Source organism: Bemisia tabaci, chromosome 2, assembly GCF_918797505.1.
Source record: "Bemisia tabaci chromosome 2, PGI_BMITA_v3".
In the NCBI taxonomy this organism is placed as follows: Eukaryota; Metazoa; Arthropoda; class Insecta; order Hemiptera; family Aleyrodidae; genus Bemisia; species Bemisia tabaci.
The window spans coordinates 35,634,000-35,657,443 of NC_092794.1; the positions used below are offsets into that span (position 1 = coordinate 35,634,000).

General features: G+C 40.0%; 1 protein-coding gene across 3 annotated transcripts in view; it reads right to left on the reverse strand.

Annotated features, from left to right (window-relative positions):
- The window catches only part of LOC109040889 (BOS complex subunit NOMO1), a 213,725-nt gene that overhangs the window by 139,489 nt on the left and 50,792 nt on the right, over positions 1–23,444 (reverse strand). For 2 of the 3 annotated variants that reach the window (XM_072297222.1, XM_072297223.1), the window contains one exon: positions 6,034–6,197. In XM_072297222.1, coding sequence (XP_072153323.1) covers positions 6,034–6,197 — 164 coding nt within the window. Of the gene's footprint in view, positions 1–6,033; positions 6,213–23,444 lie in introns of all 3 variants that reach the window. The other variant, XM_072297224.1, reaches the window with a different exon arrangement.

A 23,444-nucleotide genomic window follows, 5' to 3' on the forward strand; every position in this document is an offset into this window, starting at 1 on the left:
AGGGCTTCTTCCATCCGCTTTAAAATCTCCGCAAATTGTCATATGATGTGTTAGATGGTTAAATTGTGCATATTATCACTTAAGAAGAAGTACTAATTATAAAATATTTTTAAAACTCTGCGATATCTGGTGATAAATAGTTTTGGCCAGCTTTTCAGGTCCAATACCACAGTGTGCATCGGTGAGAGGCGATGGGTAGTGACGTCATGATGACATGACATCATGGCATGACATTAAAGGCTTTTTGGGGGGCTTCTTGCACCCTCTTTAAACTCTCCGCAAATTGTCATATGATGTGTTAGGTGGTTAAATTGTGCATATTATCACTTAAGAAGAAGTACTGATTGTAAAATGTTTTTGAAACTCGACGATATCTGGTGATAAATAGTTTTGGCCAGCTTTTCAGGTCCAATACCAAAGTGTGCGCCGGCAAGCTGCACGAAGCGCGTTCCCTATGAGCACTGCAGACCGGCCATCTTTATCAACTGCTCCGTGTCCGAGTGGTAGAGGGTTCGTCTACCGTTCCATCGATCGCGGGTTCGAGTCCCGCTTCGTGCCGTAGCATTCAGGGTACGCCGCAATGCGTTTTTACAAGTTTTCTTTATTTTTATCACACACCAAGGGGTCCGTCTCTGGCCGCTACGCGGCCCAAACCCCGGGGCGAATAGGCCCGCTTCGCGGCAAGCGAAATCATCGAAATCGACCGTTGACGGTTACTGGGTAAATAATTTTAATTTAATGAAAAATTGATGTTTCAAATAAAAATTTCCCACCACACAATATTCTTAATGACTTTTTCCTTACTCTGAATTTACAACCGTAAACGGTCGATTTCAATGATTTCGCTTGCGCTGAGCGATTTGCCTCGCTCGCTTTGCGAAGCGGGCCTTTTCGCCCCGGGGTTGGGCCGCGTAGCGGCCAGGGGGCGGACCCCTTGGTAAGTGATAAAAATAAAGAGAACTTGTAAAAACGCACTGCGGCGCGCCGCGGCGTACTTTAAAAGCTACGGCACGAAGCGGGACTCGAACCCGCGATCGATGGAACGGTAGACGAACCCTCTGCCACTCGGACACGGAGCAGTTGATAAGGATGGCCGGTCTGCAGCGCTCATAGGGAACGCGCTCCGTGCAGCTTGCCGGCGCTCAGTTGACTCGCCGGAACTCCGCGCGGAAACGTGCAAAAATCGTAACTTTAAAAATCGATATCTCGAGAACGGTTGGGAGGTGGCGGCTTAAAAAAGATACGTCCACCTAAGATTTGTCTCTTCTTTATGTACAAGCAAAATGAACCCAATCCCAGGTTGTCACTTAGACTCCCCTTGTAAGTTTAAGACTTTGGCCGGATTCTTTACCCCTTTAAATCTGAAAGTTTTTTGGGGTTTTTGCAGTTTATATCAGGTGGTTTTTGGAATGATGTGAAGCTAATGAAACATTTGGCTGGAGACGGAGAAGCTGAGAATTATATTTTCAATGAGCAGAACTGAAACTCCTTGTTTGATCAACTAAACATTAATAGGGGGTGATTGAGTTTGCAATCAATTAAAGTTACCTGATGTTTTGGTGAGTTTAAACTTCTTTCATCAAAATAGGGTACATAATGTATTAAAAACTGATGGATTAGCAATTATTTGTCATAATGTAGGCTACTTAGAATGAACTTCTTTTGCCACATAAATTATTCCATTCTCATAAAGTTTCAACATTAATACTGCAATTTTTACTGCGTTTAACTCAACTGTTGGACATACTTAGGTACATTCAGCCACTAGAATTTTAAATTAAATAACAGTGAGACCACTAAGTGGAAAGTCCATTCAAAGAGTTAATTTTTTTTTTTTGTTCACTCATTATAAAAAGTGTTTCCTGTAAGAGGTATTTAATTTATCAATAAAAGTGTGCATCAGCCAAGCTCCATCCGCCACAAAAGTATTTTTTCTTTTAACAGCGTGTAAGAATGTGACTTGAAACATGAAGATAAGAAAATTGTACATATATTATGCACTCTGTTGAACTTGAGCGATTCAGGTAATGATCAACTGAATTTCAACCTCAAGTTACAATGACCTCGGTCAGAAAATTAATTGAAAAAGAGAAAAACTTGTTGCATATACTACACTGTCAGCTTTACCCACCGAAGGTGGCTACCGCCACTCTTGTTACAGTAAACCTATATTGACGCTAGCGGAGAATATTTTTATGTATTTTGCTTCAAGTCGCTTCACCACAAAATTTGTCGAATCATATAACTGGCATGAAGTAAGCATTTAAATTTAATGGAGTCATTTCATTCGAATAAAAGATAATGAAGGCTACCTCTCACTTACCTGGTAGTTCATGGATTCCTAGTAATTTGGTTGTCCACCGTCGGACTAAAAACACCACCCCCAAACTCTTCATCAGAGCATGTTCCGCAATTGGTTCCGAAGCACAAACTTTTTGATCATATACGCTACTGATTGGTCTAATCTTTTTTGGCCTTGATTCACCCGATTACATTTATTCCATTAAGAACTAGGTAGGCACACGAACCATACATAGACCCAACGCTCAATGAATTTCAGAGTGCACTGTTTCACTGGAGTGATTATACTAGAAGATAAGCCTGGAAAGTTCTCACTATGTGAAGATGGAATACTTCAGTGACACATCGACCAACAACACCACAATATATTCACATACTATCTAACAGTCGGTAGCTACACCACCAGTGTAAGTCCATAACATAACCTCACTATTTGGTGTGTTTACATCAAGTTTTCATATGTAAAGATAGAGAAGGAATGGGTGCTACGTACTTACTTGGCCCAGCGATTCATGCAGCAAAATAAAACCTTCATTTAAAAGTAATCATCAAGCTGCGAAAATAGAACGAGTACATACCTTTCATGAAAGACTATGTTACACATTGACTGGCAAAATGGTGTTTTTAACAACTTCTGACGCAAAATCAAAGAGACTTGGAGAAAACCAAATTTGAGCTAATACTCATCGTCAAAGATCTCTGATTTAGGGACATTAAGTTGACCTAGTGATTGAACACACAGACTAGTGATTGAATTATACCTCGCATCCCCATATCCCCATGATGTCTTTGATGTAAACAAGCAACGGTAAGAGGCAAAAGCTTTCCAAGATTAGTCATGAAGAAAACAAGGTCTTAATGTCAATAACATACACTTAGGAAGAGCACAAGCACTCCAGAGCACGTAGGTTGAAAGCAAAATTTAAAGCGAATGAACTTCGATCAGAGCATAGTGACAGTGACGCGACAGTGATGTCGTGTGATGGGCAGAGGCTCATATTACAGTAATTTTTAGGACTTTACTTATGACTGATAGGGTCCACTGGAAACAACTAGATCTCTTGAAGATATGAAAATTAGCATTCGTGACTTGACGAAAACAGTAATATAATTAAAAACTGAGAGTAATAGTCGTTGACTCTCCCTTCGATCCACTGATTCATTGGTGTGCATGGTAGGGAAATTTTTGGATGCTTTTAGTGACGAGATTGCACTGTGGTGTAAATCCTGCTTCCTTTTGATAGTTTGGCACAACTTTGGTGTCCTTTTATCGACGTAATTTACCTGAGTTACATTTATTTATGCTTCTAGGTGAGATAGATACACGGACTGATACCCTCACTTCTGAAATCCATCGTTCAAAATAAACACATCACTTGACCTTTATGGAGAAACTAATTAAATAGTGTATCGGGCTCTGGTAGAAGACGTGCGACATAATAATTGAAGTGCGTAAAAATAGTAGTTAGCATCTACAGAGAATTGAACTCTTATTTAAATTAAATCAATTACAACTAATTATCAATTAAATCAATCACAACTAGTTAGTAAGATGTTGATCACGAATCAGAACGGGAAATTTCGTTCCCGAAATCGGACTGGACTGGCTGAACTGAGCGGAATCGACAAATGGCATTGAACCACTACCGGTTTTTTCTAAATTCAAACAATTATAGCTAAAATTTTGAAAGTTATTTGCCGATGCTGGATTATCCGAGCATTGAAACCCTATTAAATGTGGTAGAAATGAAATCCCCATATCCTCAAGCATGATTCTATGTAAGTTCCATTAGAATCTGCGGCCGTGTAAGCAAGAAATTTGTTGTGAAAGGTGATCATGTCAGGTGTGTTTGGAAAATTTATAACTAAAATTTTGAAAGTTATTTGCCGATGCTAAATTATCCGAGCATTGAAACCCTATTAAATGTGGTAGAAATGAAATCCTCATATCTTCAAGCATGATCCTTTGTAGGTTTCATTAAATCTGCAGCCATGTAAGCAAGAAATCTGTTGTGAAAGGTGATCATGTCAGGTGTGTTTCGAAATTTCAAACTTTCCCGCTACTAAACGGCCCATGTTACAAAAAATATTTGTCGTTTTGGGCCTTTAAGTGCTTTTAACTTTTTGAAAACTCAATGGATCTTGATGAAACTTTCCCACTTTGTAGGCTCAATCTAGGTGCGTCAGTGAACACCAAGATCGTTGGAATCCGTGCCGTCGTTTGGGCTGAAGTCGAGTTAGAACCGAATCAATTTTCAGAATAAGGGAGTTACGTGAGTCTATGGTTGACTGCCACCTTTTTCGTTCGAACGCTTTCCAGTGTTGTCGAGTTTAGACTTTGTCCGGAGGTGGCTACCGCCACCCATGAAACCTGAAGATGAAATTCAACTAAATGATATTGTTCACTGTGTGGATGTTAAATTTCAGCTGTCCAATGCAAAATTCTTAGGACTTCAAAATTGCTCTGAATTGCCAATTTTGGAGCTCTTGGATGTAAGCTTGATGCTTGTTCTGATCCATAATGCAAGGTGCGTTTGCTCGTTCAGTCGGAGTCGCTAGATGAGGGCTGCGCTCACTGAGAATGTGAAGGGCCTTATTCGAAAGTGAGGAGCTACGCTCAGAGATGATGTACGGCAGAGCTGAGTTGGATGGAGCACTAGCGAGAACTTGTGACAAAGAGATGCTAAGCGCCCGCTACCTCGCGTATTGATAAGCGCATGCGTGGACGGCCCGAAGAGCATTAATATGATTGGCTAGTGGTGATGGCGCCACAGAGCCATGATATTCGCCCCATGGATCTCCGAATTAATTAACTTAAATCTATCGAGCAATAAGCTGGGTGCAAGTAATCAGAAACATAGTACATGGTAAAAATTGGTACTAATTTACAGCATATGAAATGGGCCTGTTGCAAACTTTTGCTAGAGCAAAACTAAGAGTTGTTTCTTATAGATAATGCCTCAAAAATCACGATGAGCGCATCGGCAAAGTCTGAAATGCACTCATAACTTCACAGTCTGCGTAAGAAATTTGCAGTTTTTTGAGCTTCCCGCTTCAAAAGCGATACTACGGCACAGGTGAACATTTTGTAAGAGGAGTCGTTCCATCGTCGGCAATACTCATCATGGCCGACGCCAATCCGCCAAAACACGTATGATGGGACGAGATAATACCTGAACTGGATTAGACCAGATAACAATCGGCGTGTTTTAACGTTCATGTTTTCCACGCCCGCATTGATTGACCTTGAACTCTCCTCGAATTACGCGCAAAACTGCGCACAAGTGTCGGCCATGATGAATATCGCCGACGATGGAGCGACTCCTCTAACAAAATGTTCACCTACGCCGTAGTATCGTTTTTGAAGCGGGAAGCTTAAAAAAACGCAAATTTCTTACGCAGATTGTGAAGTTATGAGTGCATTTCAGACTTTGCCGATGCGCTCATCGTGATTTTTGAGGCATTATCTACAAGAAACAACTCTTATTTTTGCTCTAGCAAAAGTTTGCAACAGGCCCATTACACATCACAAACTTGCCAAAAAACTTTTGACATACTTTTTCTGATAGGATTATCTCTGATGACTCTGGTGCCTCTCCGGTGATAGACAGAGTAGGTCGCATGTATTTTCAATAAGGAATTAAACTGGAAGAGACAACATATCCTACTGATATTAGAGCAGATTTGACAAATATCCTCCTCAACATGTGTCCAACTTTAAAACGTCCTTACCTGGGATGAGTGGCCATAACTCTGTAAGATCCTGGTTGCACTGGATGCAAGGAGAAGCTACCGTCAGTTGATGTTGTGGTTTTCAAGATTGGTTCCTGCTCCTGAGCTTGAAAAAGTGAGATACTTATTCCGCCCAGCCCATCTTTTGCTCCATTTGTAGAGACCTGCAGAAACATTCACTGTAAAAAAAATTTTAAAAGAGGAAGAGAAAGAGAGAGAAGAGAACCAAAGAAAACTGCGGGTTAAGAACTTTGTATTCTCCTAAAAATGTATTTTAAAAAATTGAAGCAACTTACAAACTGTTTCAAAACATTCACAACTGACATGATTTTACAAAATGGACCCTGATGGGTTACGAAAACGGCACGGAGCGAAGCGGAGCGCCGGCTTTTGAGGGGCCTCGCCCCACCAGGACGCGCGCCGCCTTTTCAAGGTTTTCTCCGCATCTAGTTTTTATTCTTTTTACGTGTCCCGCGTATCCACCGCGGGAAGGAAGTGAATTTCCGGAAGTAAGATTGGTGTAGTCATGGAATCATACGTCTGTAAGCTTTTGTGTAATGATTAGTTTTTTTCCAGATATTTCCTTCCCTTGGGCCGCTATGCGACGAACAGTTCGTCCAAAAACTTTCTTCACCTGACCCACTGTGCGATGCACAGTTTGTCCAAAATCTTCCTTCCCTTGAACCACTGAGTGACAGAAAACTTGTCCGAAATCTTCCTTCCCCTGACCCACTGTGGGATGAAAATTTTGTCCAAAAACTTCCTCCCCCTGAACCACTGTGCGACGAACACTTTTTCCAAAAACTTCTTCCCCCTGACTCACTGTGCGACGATCAGCTTGTCCAAAATATTTCTCCCCCTGACCCACTGTGCGGCCGGCCCTACTTCGGCCGGCTCCCCTCATGCCGCGCACCCCCCGCCTAAAACTTTCAAAGCTCGCCATTTGTACGGCTACGACGATTTAGCTCAAATTCGATACCAAACTAGTCCTATCGGAGAACTACCATTCATAAAAATTTCAGCTCAAAATATTCATTTTCGCTTGAGTTATCCAGTGGACAACATTTGACCTTCCCCCACTTTTGAGCCCCGCCCCTCAAAATCTAATGCCTCAAATTTCAATTTTTTTTCGCAGAATAGTAGCTCTAATAAAATTCTACAAAATGCAAAAAAATTGGTCAAAATATCTTGCAATGTAAGAAAGATATAACTACTCAAAAATCTAAGTATCTCAAAAAGGCGGAAATACATACATACGTACATACAGGGTGATCCAAAAGTCCCTTCCACCCCCTCCATCTTTTTACCTAATTGAGGTAAAGATTTACAACTTGGGGGATGTTCCTACGTCACAGGGAGCTACTTTTCGACCCCCTTAAATTGTTCAGGGGGCTCCCTTGGGGAGGGGGGGGGCAACGGACCCCAACTTTTACTTTTCAAATGGGAGGACCCCCTTTGAGATAGCTCGTTCGAAAGAGCATCAAAAATGAAAACTTTCTGCGCAATCCCGAATAGTCCAGGAAACAAAGTATTTTGAAGGCCGAAAACGAACATACGGCTGGATTTAGGCCCAATCGATTCTTCATATGAAAAGGTGTTTTTCGTCAAAAGTCCCCATAAGTCCCCTTGGGAGATTCCGCACAGTGGTCCGATGAAGTTGAAAATTGGACATATTATCAAAAATTCACTGCGGAGCGAGAAGTAAACCTTGGAGAGCTCAATTTTTTTTGAAACTATAGGTAATTGAGTCTACTTTTCGAAGAAACTATAGTTTTAAATGTCAAAGTAATTTAAAGGTGAGTAAAATTGAAAGAAATTGAAAATTGAGAATTATTGACCGATATTTTCCGTATTTACGTCCTTATGAAAACCCGGATCGAAAAACATCCGTCAGTAAAAGTTGTAGATCGTTCTTTTAGCGTTGATTTGGTATATTACATCATAGGTTTATCTTTAAAATTGAGGGAGCAAAAGCGCAAAAACGGAGCGGGTCGGCGCGCGTTTTGAATCGTAAACTGGCGATTTTAGGTGGCGGATGATGGCAGTGATGGTTAATTCACCTCTGCTCGTCTACTTACGACCAAAATCAATCATTTTCATTAAAAAGGCTCTTTCCTTAATCGCCATAGTTGCCAGTTTTCGCTTTATTATTTAACTGTTCACTAATTTGTTCTGGTAGCGATTCAAGTGATACTTACAGCTTTTTGGACTACATTTTAAAACTCCACCCGTTGTAAAGCAACAGTGCAACTATTTTTCAATCCCCTTTGGAATCAAGTAACTGCCCTGATCCCCCCCCCCCCCAATTTTCCTGAAAGTGACAGAGAAAGTGTGGAAACTGGCGACTTTTTTTTCTATTCAAAATTATTATTTTTTCTTAAAGTGGGAGGCTCACGTAAAACTTGACTTGACTCACCTCCCCCTTCATAAGACCCCAAGAGCCAAACTTAGACCTAACCCCCCCCCCCCTTTTGAGTAGCTTACGCAAGGTTTTTTATTGTAGGGTAATGACTAGGCTTGCACTCTTCAGTTGTGTACAAATTGACTTTTTTTTTTTTTTTTTTTTTTTTTTTTTTTTTTTTTTTTTTTTTTTTTTTTTTTTTTTTTTTTAAAAATTCATGCGTTTTCTGTAAAGAGTTACTTAACTCACCAAGCGGCTTAGTCACTCGCAGACTTCATCTCTGGGCCCACCTCAATACCGCGCAAGGCTCGATGAGGGGATTCCATTTCAAAATTTCAGGAAGTGACTGGACCCTTCAGAGCCTTTTGCTCGCCCTCAGTGCGGCCCTTCATTTACGCCTTTTCTGTAGAATCATTCAAACTTTTTATCCATAATAAAAATCGCCTTTAGTCCTCATTTCTGGAGTTGATACTTACATCTGGTTGTTCATTGAAGCGTGCTAATTAAATTTTGGATAAAAATAACCTATTGTCCTCCATATGCCCTAGAAAAGGTGGTTACACAATTGGGACCGCTATTTCCACGATTTTAAAGATTTCATCAATTGACTTTGCAAACATGCAGAGAATTTGCTACCGGTTTTTCGGGAAACATTTTCATAATAAATCAAGTGGTATTTTTGGTTTCCAAGATGCCTGGTTTCTTGTTCCATGTGTACCTATAGCATATAGTTCAGCTGAATCGCTCGATATCGCTTAAGTCTCTTCATTTTTACTTTCTAATAATTTTCAAACCGGCTAGGTAAGCATGAAAAAATGAGTTTTTTTATTTCTAAAAAGACTATTTAAAAGACATAGGGGTCATTCCACGTCAACTGTACCAGGCTCGGAACCCGACCCCCTCCGATTTGGCTGAAAATTGGTATACGGGGTCTTTACATCATTATAAGAAACTAATTTGAAGGGTTTTCCCATCTGACGCCCCGTTCGCGAGATATCGACCCCCAAAGATGGGGTGAATTCTAGCGATATTCAAAAACGCCCGTTTTAGCGATTCTCATTTTCTCGACTTCCCTCTCTTTGACTCTCCATAGCGAGACTCTGTATCAATCCATCATACTTTGAAAGAGTATTACTAGACCAGTTTTTCATGTAGATTCTAGATATGCCATCGAAATTTAGCTAAAAATTATTCTAATGGCCGTAATTTAGGGTTTTTTAAAATTTACGATTTTTTCGCCATTCAATGTTCAAACTGAGAACTCGAAAAAACTGTCTCTCAGATTTTCGATTTTTTTTTTTTACTTCAAGCTTAGGATGTATACTTTCGGTTCATACAGGGTGATCCAAAAGTCCCTTCCACCCCCTCTAACTTTTTACCTAATTGAGATAAAAATTTGAAACTTGGAGGATATTCCTAGGTCAAAGGGAGCTACTTTTTGGCACCCCTAAAATTTTCAGGGGGGCCCCCCTTGGGGGGGCAACGGCCCCCAACTTTGAATTTTCAAATGGGAAGACCCCCTTTGTGATAGCTCGTTCGAAAGAGCATAAAAAAAGAAAACTTTTCGCGCAAACCCGAAGTCAATATCTCAAACCGTTTCAAAATGGCGGCCGGTTAAAGTTCAAAATGGCCGAAATTTCATACCGGTTATTTTTCGATGGATTTGCGCGAAAATCGGTATGGAGGGGTATTTTGACACGAGAAAAACGAATTTGACGTTAGATTTTCAAAAAAACCGAAATTTCCAAAATGGCCGCCGGTTAAAGTTTAAAATGGCCGAAAATTGTCACCTTGGGTTTTTCCTGATGGATTTGCCTAAAACTTGGAATTTGAGAGTAATTTGGCATAAGATAAACACATTTGAACTTAGATTTATGAAAAATAAATTTTTGGTCATTTTGAACTTTAACCGGCGGCCATTTTGAAAATTTTGTTTTTTTTGATAATCTAACGTCAAATTCGTTTTTCTCGTGTCAAAATACCCCTACATACCGATTTTCGCGCAAATCCATCGAAAAATAACCGGTGTGAAATTTCGGCCATTTTGAACTTTAACCGGCCGCCATTTTGAAAGGGTTTGAGATATTGACTTCGGGTTTGCGCGAAAAGTTTTCTTTTTTTATGCTCTTTCGAACGAGCTATCACAAAGGGGGTCTTCCCATTTGAAAATTCAAAGTTGGGGGCCGTTGCCCCCCCAAGGGGGGCCCCCCTGAAAATTTTAGGGGGGCCGAAAAGTAGCTCCCTTTGACCTAGGAATATCCCCCAAGTTTCAAATCTTTATCTCAATTAGGTAAAAAGTTAGAGGGGGTGGAAGGGACTTTTGGATCACCCTGTATACTTCTTTCAATGGAACTCGGACGGTTAAGGGCCTAAAAAAATTCAAATAGGCCAAAAAAGGTCAAAAATGGTAAAAAAAAGACGAGTTTTTACATGTTAATCCAAATCTTTCGATAGCAAACTCTTCAATTATCGATATTTTTTCCCTTTTTACCCTCTAATATGTATAAAATTAGACTTGCAACGCTTCCCATACATTCACCGATCGATTAACGGCCTGAGGGAAACCGGAAACCGACCGAAAATCCTCCAAATTTACGCAAAAAGGCGATTTTTCACATCGTAAACGATGCATTCCATGGATTGTAACTGCAATTTCCAATTTTCTCTATCTATTTCAACCTTAAGGTATATGATTACGAGTAATAAACACTTACTAACGTGCATCGATGGGGCACGGATCTAAACGGAAATTAAAACCGGCCGGAAATGCTCAAAAATGACGGCGAAAAACGATTCATTACACGGGAACCGATGCATCTCCTGAATAGTCACTGAAATTTTAATATTTTCTCTTTACTTCAACCTTATGGTGTAATCTCTCGAGTACTTAACACTAATAAAAGTGCATCGATGTGTTACGGAGCTAAACGGAAATGGAAACCGGCCGGAAATGGTCAAAAAAGGCGGGGTTTCCCCACCGTAATCCGAGCATCTCATGAATAGTCATTGCAATTTTCATTTCTGTTTCTCTTCTTCGAACTCAAGGTGTACTTTTGAAAAGCTTGCATTACACATTATCCATTTATTGGTAAAATATCTAAAAAAAAAAAACCGAATTAGAAATAAACCGAAAATTCAAAAAAAAAAGAAAAAAAAGGAGATAAATGACGTCGAATAAGTGGAGTTGATTTGAATCGATGATATGATTTAAAGGAGCCGATGCTTGCATCATAAAAATCGACGATTATAAACTTGACGGTGGAAAAATATGATGCACTTCATCGATCCTTTGGAGGACCTTTCTAAAGGTAAAGGCAGCCTGACACTCCTTTAGATTGATATAATCCACTCCGTAGATTGATATTTCAGTTTCTCTAATCTTTTCTCTCCTGAGCTATAACAAAGAGAAGGTGACTCAGAGTAACTGCCCCCGGGGTCAGCCTCTTCCTTCTCTTTTGATTGAGCTCAGTGGTCAAGTACGGCCTCCAGTGATGCGGTCAGGTCAAGTCAAGACCTTAGGTTCCTCTTTCTTTTCTGGAACTCTGGTTGTTATGGTTTTACTAGCCGTTCTGGACGCGCTAAGCGCGTCCGTCACGGCCAGCCAAGGGGCTGCGCCCCCTGGACCCCGATCACTCGCCACGCGAGTGACATTCAGCTCGCTCCGCGAGCTATTTTTCTCAGTCATTGGACATGTGATCACTAAGATGTATACATTTTGGAGACTCTGGAGGCAAAAATAATTTCGCCACAGAACCTTGTTGCCGGAGCGTGCCATCATTTGCACATGAATAGATGTGTGGAGATGAAGCTATGATGGGGATCGATCATTTCTTCAAAAACACATTTGATTGGGACGTCATCCCATCGGGTGGCGGAAAAAGACAATCCATGGATCTACTTCCGCGATTTGACTTACTGAAGTAGCAAAAGTTCATCTTTACCTCTTAAGAAGATTATCGGTGGCGTAGGGGTCTAAAAACTGCTCAACGATAATATAGTTTGAGTTCCGAATCGCAATGAGCCCACTCGTGTTTTTTTCTTAAACTTTCATCGCATATAAATTTCTCTGATGTTTTTGTTGATTGCATATTAGTAATCATATCCTCATTTCATTCCCTTTCCCTTCCCTTTTTCCCTCTCTGTAGCATCTGTGTCCATTTACAATTATTATTTCAAAATAGCTTTCCCCTAGTGTACAATTGATGCTTCAAACGGAATCAGTTGTTTTAATGACATTTCCGGCTAAATCATGGGTTTTCCCAGGAAGGCAGTCTATCGTCCCTCCCGGACTCTATTGTTGCCAGATAAGTTGCTTTTTTAGCACTTTTCTCAACTCAAATCCATGTAAAATATTCACATTTATCGCACAATCTGGCAACCTCTCGAGTGAAATAGAAAAAGGTAGAATCGCTGAAAGTCTGAATCCTTCGAAGTTTATATTAATGATATATTAATGATGGTTTTGTTCTTTGCTCTACTTCATTTGTATCGTCGCTTTTTCTTTGGTTTGAATCCGCTCTTCAAATTTGGGATTCTGAGTTTTCCAACAAATAAATTATACGAGTGTATGGAAAGGCAGCGTGATGTCTCACCCTTTTTCAAATTTTAGCTTTTACTTTTTTGCAATATTTATTGTCAATATTAATGAACGATATTTTCTTCCTGTCCGTAAATCAGGTCCAAGTCAAACCTCCATTTCTTATTCGAACTATCTTCCTCATTTTATTGTAACTATTGCTGGAATTCTCAGTCAAGTCGAAGTCTAAGACACACTTGGTCCCTAATTTAAACATCGTCCGCCGATGGATTCCCCTCAACCTCCTCCACGTGAGAAAAAAAAAAAAAAGTTAGGGCTGGCCGTTCTTCATCGCCTCTATTCAGAAGCCGTAGGGGTGTAATTCTTAGCTAGTTATCTTGGCTTCTAACTTTTTTGAAAGGAGTGTCAGGCTGCCTTTACCTTTAGAAAGGTCCTCCAAAGGATCGATGAAGTGCATCATATTTTTCCATAGTCAAGTTTATAATCGTCGATTTTTATGATGCAAGCATCGGCTCCTTTAAATCATATCATCGATTCAAATCAACTCCACTTATTCGACGTCATTTATCTCCTTTTTTTTCTTTTTTTTTTTGAATTTTCGGTTTATTTCTAATTCGGTTTTTTTTTTTTAGATATTTTACCAATAAATGGATAATGTGTAATGCAAGCTTTTCAAAAGTACACCTTGAGTTCGAAGAAGAGAAACAGAAATGAAAATTGCAATGACTATTCATGAGATGCTCGGATTACGGTGGGGAAACCCCGCCTTTTTTGACCATTTCCGGCCGGTTTCCATTTCCGTTTAGCTCCGTAACACATCGATGCACTTTTATTAGTGTTAAGTACTCGAAAGATTACACCATAAGGTTGAAGTAAAGAGAAAATATTAAAATTTCAGTGACTATTCAGGAGATGCATCGGTTCCCGTGTAATGAATCGTTTTTCGCCGTCATTTTTGAGCATTTCCGGCCGGTTTTAATTTCCGTTTAGATCCGTGCCCCATCGATGCACGTTAGTAAGTGTTTATTACTCGTAATCATATACCTTAAGGTTGAAATAGATAGAGAAAATTGGAAATTGCAGTTACAATCCATGGAATGCATCGTTTACGATGTGAAAAATCGCCTTTTTGCGTAAATTTCGAGGATTTTCGGTCGGTTTCCGGTTTCCCTCAGGCCGTTAATCGATCGGTGAATGTATGGGAAGCGTTGCAAGTCTAATTTTATACATATTAGAGGGTAAAAAGGGAAAAAATATCGATAATTGAAGAGTTTACTATCGAAAGATTTGGATTAACATGTAAAAACTCGTCTTTTTTTTACCATTTTTGACCTTTTTTGGCCTATTTGAATTTTTTTAGGCCCTTAACCGTCCGAGTTCCATTAGAGGAAGTATATGAACCGAAAGTATACATCCTAAGCTTGAAGTAAAAAAAAAAAATCGAAAATCTGAGAGACAGTTTTTTCGAGTTCTCAGTTTGAACATTGAATGGCGAAAAAATCGTAAATTTTAAAAAACCCTAAATTACGGCCATTAGAATAATTTTTAGCTAAATTTCGATGGCATATCCAGAATCTACATGAAAAACTGGTCTAGTAATACTCTTTCAAAGTATGATGGATTGATACAGAGTCTCGCTATGGAGAGTCAAAGAGAGGGAAGTCGAGAAAATGAGAATCGCTAAAACGGGCGTTTTTGAATATCGCTAGAATTCACCCCATCTTTGGGGGTCGATATCTCGCGAACGGGGCGTCAGATGGGAAAACCCTTCAAATTAGTTTCTTATAATGATGTAAAGACCCCGTATACCAATTTTCAGCCAAATCGGAGGGGGTCGGGTTCCGAGCCTGGTACAGTTGACGTGGAATGACCCATAAAGAGGCTGTAGTGAGTATATTAATGGGCAGGTTGGTACTAATATCAAGGTCGCAAACACGATTTTTATTGACTTTGCAGTGATTTTCATCAAATATTTTTAATAATTTGGTAACTAAGCGAAAATTGGGCCTTCAATTTTCAAAGAATTTTCAAAGTTGAAAAAGCAGCTTTTAAAATTATCAGGCAGTGGTCGCGCGCTTGGTACCATCTAAGAAGAAACAGAAAGGTTGATAAACACATCAGCGAATTTTTAGCGATTTTCTCTTACCTCTTGCTATTGCCTCTGAAGTGGTACAAGACGATTATCACCATTTTAATCTTCTATAATATGGTCTCTAAACATTGGAGGCCCAATTTTCTGCCCCCCCCCCCCAAAAATAAAGAAATATGCGAAATTTTCTTCAAAAAAAAATCGATAAGAACTGAATCCTTTGACCCTGCTTGGCTCTCCTCGGAGCTACGGAAATATTCCTAGATGAAAAATTTTAAGTCCCAATTTTCACATCCTTGCCAATTCACTAATAATGAGATGAAGTCTCCGAGTGACTAAGCAGCTGGGTGAGTTTTAGTAACTCTTACGAGAGTCAAGTCAAGTTTTACGTGAGCCTCCCACTTTAAGAAAAAATAATAATTTTGAATAGAAAAAAAAGTCGCCAGTTTCCACACTTTCTCTGTCACTTTCAGGAAAATTGGGGGGGGGGGGGGATCAGGGCAGTTACTTGATTCCAAAGGGGATTGAAAAATAGTTGCACTGTTGCTTTACAACGGGTGGAGTTTTAAAATGTAGTCCAAAAAGCCGTAAGTATCACTTGAATCGCTACCAGAACAAATTAGTGAACAGTTAAATAATAAAGCGAAAACTGGCAACTATGGCGATTAAGGAAAGAGCCTTTTTAATGAAAATGATTGATTTTGGTCGTAAGTAGACGAGCAGAGGTGAATTAACCATCACTGCCATCATCCGCCACCTAAAATCGCCAGTTTACGATTCAAAACGCGCGCCGACCCGCTCCGTTTTTGCGCTTTTGCTCCCTCAATTTTAAAGATAAACCTATGATGTAATATACCAAATCAACGCTAAAAGAACGATCTACAACTTTTACTGACGGATGTTTTTCGATCCGGGTTTTCATAAGGACGTAAATACGGAAAATATCGGTCAATAATTCTCAATTTTCAATTTCTTTCAATTTTACTCACCTTTAAATTACTTTGACATTTAAAACTATAGTTTCTTCGAAAAGTAGACTCAATTACCTACAGTTTCAAAAAAAATTGAGCTCTCCAAGGTTTACTTCTCGCTCCGCAGTGAATTTTTGATAATATGTCCAATTTTCAACTTCATTGGACCACCGGGAGATTTATGGGGACTTTTGGCGAAAAACACCTTTTCATATGAAGAATCGATTGGGCCTAAATCAAGCCGTATGTTCGTTTTCGGCCGGAGACGTATCCTATATGCCTTCGTTTACTGGACTAGAAGTCAATACCTCAAACCGCTTCAAAATGGCGGCCGGTTAAAGTTCAAAATGGCCGAAAATTCACACCGCTTATTTGTCGATGGATTTGCATGAAAATCAGCACCTAGTGGTATTTTGACAGGAGAAAAACGAATTTAACGTTAGATTTTCTAAAAAACCGAATTTTCCAAAATGGCCGCCGGCCAAAGTTCAAAATGACCGAAAATTGCCACCTCGGTTTTGTGCTGATGGATTTGCCTAAAACTTGGAATTTGAGGGTATTTTGGCATAAGATTAACACATCTGAACTTAGATTTTTGAAAAAACCAATTTTCGGTCATTTTGAACTTGAACTGACAGCCATTTTGGAAAATTCGGTTTTTTTAAAAGTCTAACGTCAAATTCGTTTTTTTGTGTCAAGGTACCAATTTTCACGCAAATCCATCGACAAATAAACGGTGTGAATTTTCGGCCATTTTGAACTTTAACCGGCCGCCATTTTGAAACGGTTTGAGATATTGACTTCGGGTTTCCGCGAAAAGTTTTCATTTTTAATGCTCTTTCGAACGAGCTATTACAAAGGGAGTCTTCCAATTAGAATTTTAATATCCAATTAGGTAGTTTTTTAGATTATATAGGTTTTTAGCTTAATTTTTTTAAATTTTTTTGTTTTAAGCAGCTGAGGAAGGGGTTGGTTGTTTCGTCCAAAAACGTACGGTATCTTCTATATGTGTTTATTTTTTTGTGTCATCTTTCACACACACACACACACACACACGCACCCTCATATATATATATATATATATATACAGGGTGTTTCAGACCACCCGTACCAGGCCTTTTTCTCGGTTGGTTTAGGCCGCATGAAGTCGGAGACCGCGGGGTTGAATAGGGAATTGACCCCAAGGAATCCGAATTTCGTGGTCCCGAAACCCTCCCACCCCCCCTTGGGGGGTAAAAGGGGGGTCACGATGCTAAAAGTCACGGTTCCCGACCAAATTGCGGATAGATCGCATCAGAATTGAAAAGCTTGGAAAATTTCACGTGGAATTGACCCCTAAAAATCCAAAATCGGACCATCCAAGGCCCAAAAATGACCCTTTAAAGAGGGGGACAGTACCCCCCTCCATACTTTCTCTTTTGTCTCAAAATTGACATAAATTCTCCAGAAAAAGACAGTTTCCGAGGTAATCGACCTTGAGAAATCCAAATTTCATGGTCCCGAAGCTCCTCCAGCTCCCCTTGGGAGGTAAACGGGGGGGCCCAATTTTAAAAATCGGGACTCCTTTCCGAATCGCAAATTGATTGCATCCAAATTGAGGAGCAGAACACAGTTACATCTTAAGTGACTCCTAAGAGTTCTGATTGACCCTCCTGAACGGCAGAAAGTAACCCCCTGAGGAGGGGGGCCTCGCCCCCGCCAAAAATTTCTCAGGATTCCTCTTTGGTCGCAAAATTGACGTCGATTCTCCAGAAAAAGATGGTTTCTCATGTAATCTACCCCGAGGACTCTAAATTTCATGTTCCCTGAGCTCCTCGGGGTCGATTACATGGGAGACCGTCTTTTTCTGCAGAATCGACGTCAATTTTGCGACCAGAGAGGAGTCTTGTGAAATTTTTGGCAGGGGCGAAGCCCCCCTCCTCAGGGAGTTACTTCCTGCCATCTATCCGCAATTTGGTCGGGAACCGTGACTTTTAGCATCGTGACCCCCCTTTTACCCCCCAAGGGGGGGTGGGAGGGTTTCGGGACCACGAAATTCGGATTCCTTGGGGTCAATTCCCTATTCAACCCCGCGGTCTCCGACTTCATGCGGCCTAAACCAACCGAGAAAAAGGCCTGGTACGGGTGGTCTGAAACACCCTGTATATATATATATATATATATATATATATATATATATATATATATGAGGGTGCGTGTGCGTGTGTGTGTGTGTGTGAAAGATGACACAAAAAAATAAACACATATAGAAGATACCGTACGTTTTTGGACGAAACAACCAACCCCTTCCTCAGCTGCTTAAAACAAAAAAATTTAAAAAAATTAAGCTAAAAACCTATATAATCTAAAAAACTACCTAATTGGATATTAAAATTCTAATTGGAAGACTGTGTGTAATTCGGAAAATACACTAAAATAACAAGTTTAAAACATATTATGGGACGTTTCGGGGCGAAAAAGCTCCCATCATCAGCCGAATTTTAAAAAAAAAGAAAAGGAAAAAGAAACTAAAATGGTCGTGATGGATCCGTTACATGGCTCGGGCCGGACTGATAATATCGTAAACAGACCGCTTGGTCACCTGATTACCGACAAACGGGGTAACCGCCACAGGATAGACCAGCAGGGACCACCACAGGGATAAACAGGGTATCAATCACGGAGAAAGTTTCTGAGGCTTCCAACAACAATTTCAACCAGTGATTTTTTACTAGGTCGATCAAAAAAGATTTTTCAGATACTTATTATTTTTGTAAAAAAAAACAAGAACATAAAGATTAAAATAGCTGACAAAACAAACAAAACGGTCATGATAAACTCCCAGGTTTATGAAGATAGACTGCTTGAATTACTTGGTGATGAAACGACGTATCAAAGAATTAGACATTCATTGATACCTACTGAGGTAAAACAATGGACTACGATCATCGGTCACTGGTATAAGAAAGCTTACATCAGTAAACAGCAAAAGGAGTCATTAATCAATAGTACTGCAGTAGTTTAAAAAATCTATAGGTTCATTAAACTGCATAAGCAAAATCACCCATTCTACCCAATGAGCTTGTCCAGCAATTCGTAATTCTTGCATTTTTGGAAACTAGAGAGTGCACAGAGTTCACAGGAATTTTCCCCGATTTTTTTGAGCAATATTAACCCACAAAATACGAGTCCAAAAGTCCGTATTGGGGCTCCCATTTAAACGCGCACCGCTTGGGCCATCTCAAAATGGCGCCCATTCGATCCGTCCGGCGGTGGCCACACTTTTGACCTCGCGTGCCGGCGAGGTACCTATGCATGCCTCTACGTGTGGGTCGTATAAACAAACGAAGATTGAAAACACAAATGATCCAAACAACTCGAAATCTCTTAATTTTAATTAATTTAAATCCATTTTCGACTTCAACCAAGCATTTGGCAATAATATTCATAGTATTTTACAACCAGGAGCCACGGCCTATCGGCTCATTTTTAGGTGCATTCTGAAAATCAGTCTTACAAGTCCAGTGTCCAAACCCAGACTTTCTTCATTTACTTTTTTTTGACCATTCTCTTTTCATTTTCGCCTCAAATCAAATGTTTTGCAGTTTCTTTGTCTTAAGTGTGTGGTCCTGAATTCATTCAAGAGTTAGAAGTTCACCATTTATTCAGTATTATAGCCTTTTGACCTCTCAAGCTTTACCGATATGATCTCATGTAGTTCGAGGTTTCTTTGGCCCAAACCAAGTGATTACACATCTGATGTGTGTCTTGTGGCTCTTCAAATTCACAGTTTAGAACAGAAATATTCAGAACATTGCTATGAAAAATTTTGGCATAAAACGCATTGTTGCCGAATTGTTCCCCTATTTTGCGCTCTAGCCGGTGACGGCCGCCTGGCGTTCAGCCTACGTTCGAACAATAAATCAAACTTTTAAACGAAGAAAAACATTTGTTCACTTATGTTATAGGTAAATCATGTTCTCTGCAACATTCACTTCAAAAATTGACAGAGTTTAGCCGCACACAGCCTATCCTCAAAAACTACAAAGCCGCCAAACACCCCTGAGTCCAAGTCTCGCCAAAATGGAAAGAAAATGAGCTACGATGTTGAAATTTGGCCTAGTTACTCTTCATAGCTCCTAGTTACACCTCCTAGTGGTGGAACCCGAAAATTTTCCATTGTTGCCAAGTTACAGCGAAATTCCGGTTTTTTTGGGTCCCCCCCCCCTCGTAACTTTTAGAATGAAATGATTTTTGTTTTTGATGAATAAAGAAAAAAAAAAATTGAAGTCAAAAGGACGCGTTTTGCAATGACTGATTAATGAAACATTGTAGTAAAACAATGACTGCCAAAAATCAGATCATAACTTAAATACATGAGGAGTCAGGAATCGAACCCACAACTTGAGGCATTTAGGCGCTTCCGACGACTTTGACGACTTGGCCATCGCTCGTCATGAAGAGACCGGGGAAAATCTTGTGTTGATAAGTAGAGCTGATGCGCAGGCTAAGCAGCCATTGCGCTACCTCATCGGCTACTGCGCAGCCTTCTCCGCATAGCGGCAGCAGGAGCGGAGCGTTCTGTAAATTCGCTCACTTTTATAACTTGATTGTAAAAAAAAACTGGGTCCTATTTTCAAAATCTGATTAGAGCGGGCTCATCTAGGGCCTATCACCTGTCGATTTACGCAAAAATAAAGGAAATCGGCCCGGTAGAACGCTCATAAAAACTATGACAAAAAGATAGTAGTCCGTGGACTACGCCAAAAAACCCTGCACTTTTTGATTGGAATATGCCGCTTTCAAGGCTCATTGGTGGTACCCTCAGGAGTAATTCTGGAAGGGGCAACACTCTGAGACCCGCGACTAGAGCAAGATGGCGGCCGTTAAAGTCCGCCATTTTGGTTTTTTCAAAACGCTGTCCTTCGGTTGCTATTGATCCGATTTTGATCCACTTCTTTTTAAATGATAGGTAATTTCCAGGAGAACAAATATATTTCTTATCAATTTTCCTGTTGGGCTTAAATTTTTTTCCGAAGTGGGAAAAACTAAAATTCTTCAAGTTTTTGGAAATTTCAAGGTCACATGACTTTTTGACAGGCTATAAAATGGATATTTTGCCTTCTCTAACGGAGCCGTAGAATTGCCTGACCTTTAATTTGATACCAAAACGATTTTTGTGCGATAATAAATAAGCGCATGAGAGCAATTTAAGTGTTGCGCGCTTCGCGCCGTGGGACCCGTTTCGGCGCTCTGGACGGTCGATGCGACCCTTCAAGACGCTGTGTCTCGGTTGCTGTGCAATCAATTTTGATCAATTTTTTTTTAAAAGCAGTTATACTCATGGAAAACTAGCTCCTTTAACAATTTTGGCGTTACCATGATATTTTTTTCAAAATCTTGAGGAAAAACGAAAATTTTGTAGTTAGGTAATGCCTGATGGGCGATTAAATATGAGTGTTTTGTCATTAAAAGTAGACGTAGGCTTGATTTAGGTTTAATTTGATACCAAAACCAAATTTGTGCGAAGAAAAATAAACCTACGAGAGCAATTTAAGTGAGACGGGATGGTGCGCGTCATACGACACGTGATCCGTATAGGGTCATTGGCGCCCTTCACTGCCGTGTAATTCGGTTGCTACTAGATCCGTTAAGATTATTTCGTTCTAAAAAGCTTGAAGAAACTGAAATCGAAGCTTTGCCTAATTGGACAGATCCGGGAGAGTACCCCTAAGTCGTTTAATTTGATACCATCATCATCCCTGCGTGACCAAAATCAGAACCGTGACAGCAACTTCATTTCATTCATAAAGTTCATCGCATTACTGTAGGATATCACAGTGGAACAAACGAAATGACACAAGTATCCTCGATACAAGATAAGGTGATCCTTATTTACTTTGAGGTGTTGAATTCGGAAATAGCGTCTATTTTTTTCCATCATCCTCCAGTTTTCCGGAAAAGCCGATTTTCACGGAAAATGTGCACTTTCAGCCATTTTTGGGACTGCTGCTTCCTGCATAATGTAACCATAAAACTTTTCTAGAGTTCAAGATGAGTCTCTTCCAATGTAATTCAAGCCGTTGAGTTCAAAAGTGGCCTCTACATTTCTGCCCGTCACCTCTCGTTTTCCAGATGAGCAACTTTTTCCCAGAAAAACGCTTTTTGACGTATTTTTGTCAATAATGCCATTTTTTTTTATTTTCTGGACCTTTGGAAGCGTTATTCTTCAGTAGGTATTGTTTGGTATGTATTAGTTATATAATTTCGTGGAAAAGGTAATGAAGATTATCCTGTTTAATTGAAAGGCCCCGATCGATTTATTGTTATTGATTAAATATGTGCAGTACAAAGGCATTGAGGGTACCTAAGCGTTATTCTTAACCCTCTTACATTTCTGGATTTTGAACTTTTCAAGCCAACTAAGACAGTGTATTAAGACAAAAATCGACTTTTCCTGAAAAATGGAAAATAAGGGGGGAAAAAGAAGGTCATATTTACATTCTGCATTCTGAAATTCCAAACAATATTTCTCATGTTTCTTGGACAATTTATAAAATAAAAACTGCATTCAATAAAAAAAGGTAAATTAGCTTATTTTCCCGGGAATAAGGGTGTTTCTAGGTAACTGGATAGAAAAGAGTGGAGGACCATTTTCGGGCTCAGCAACTTAAATACATCCAGAAGATATATCTCATGCTCATGAGTTACATTTTTCGTACAGGATGATCCAGACCGCCCGTCCACTATCTTTTTCTCAAAAACGGCGGAGAATTGAGCTTCGGGACCCAAACTTTAATGGGGAAATCGACCCCAAAGAATCGAATGAAAATATTTTCAGCCCCCCAAAATGGCCCCTTGGGGGCAGGGGTTGGGGGGGAGCCCCCCCGTTTCTCGCAATTTTCAAATAGGAAGGGTATGTTTTGACTTGGGATTCGGAGTCTACGATAAAAAATAAGAACATTTAATTCTTTGCACTTATTCCCTAAATCCCCGTTTTTTTGAGATATGGGGCATTTTCGGGCCTTTTTGTGGCGATTTTCAATTCGATGCTGTAAGCGGCCAAATTATCGAAATTTTAAAATCTAAAAATCCCCAGAGAGGAGAGGTCAATGCCTTTTTATTGATGTGCCTTGTGACCCCTGTTGCTCCAAAATTTTGAGGGCCACGACTCCCCAAAAATTTTGGGGCTTTGGAGGGCCGCAAGTCGAAAATTTCAAATGGCAAGGGTATGTTTTGAATTGAGATTTGGATTCTACGCGAAAAGTTACGTAGAATTGGTATGGCGCAAGGCCTGTTCGCTCCAAATTACTGAAGAACCCCATTTCCACGTAAGAAGCCGTGTATTTTTGGAGAAAATAAGGGGGAAAGAAAACAGGCCATGCGCCCTATCAATTCTGTGTAACTCCTCGCGTAGAATCCAAATCTGAATTC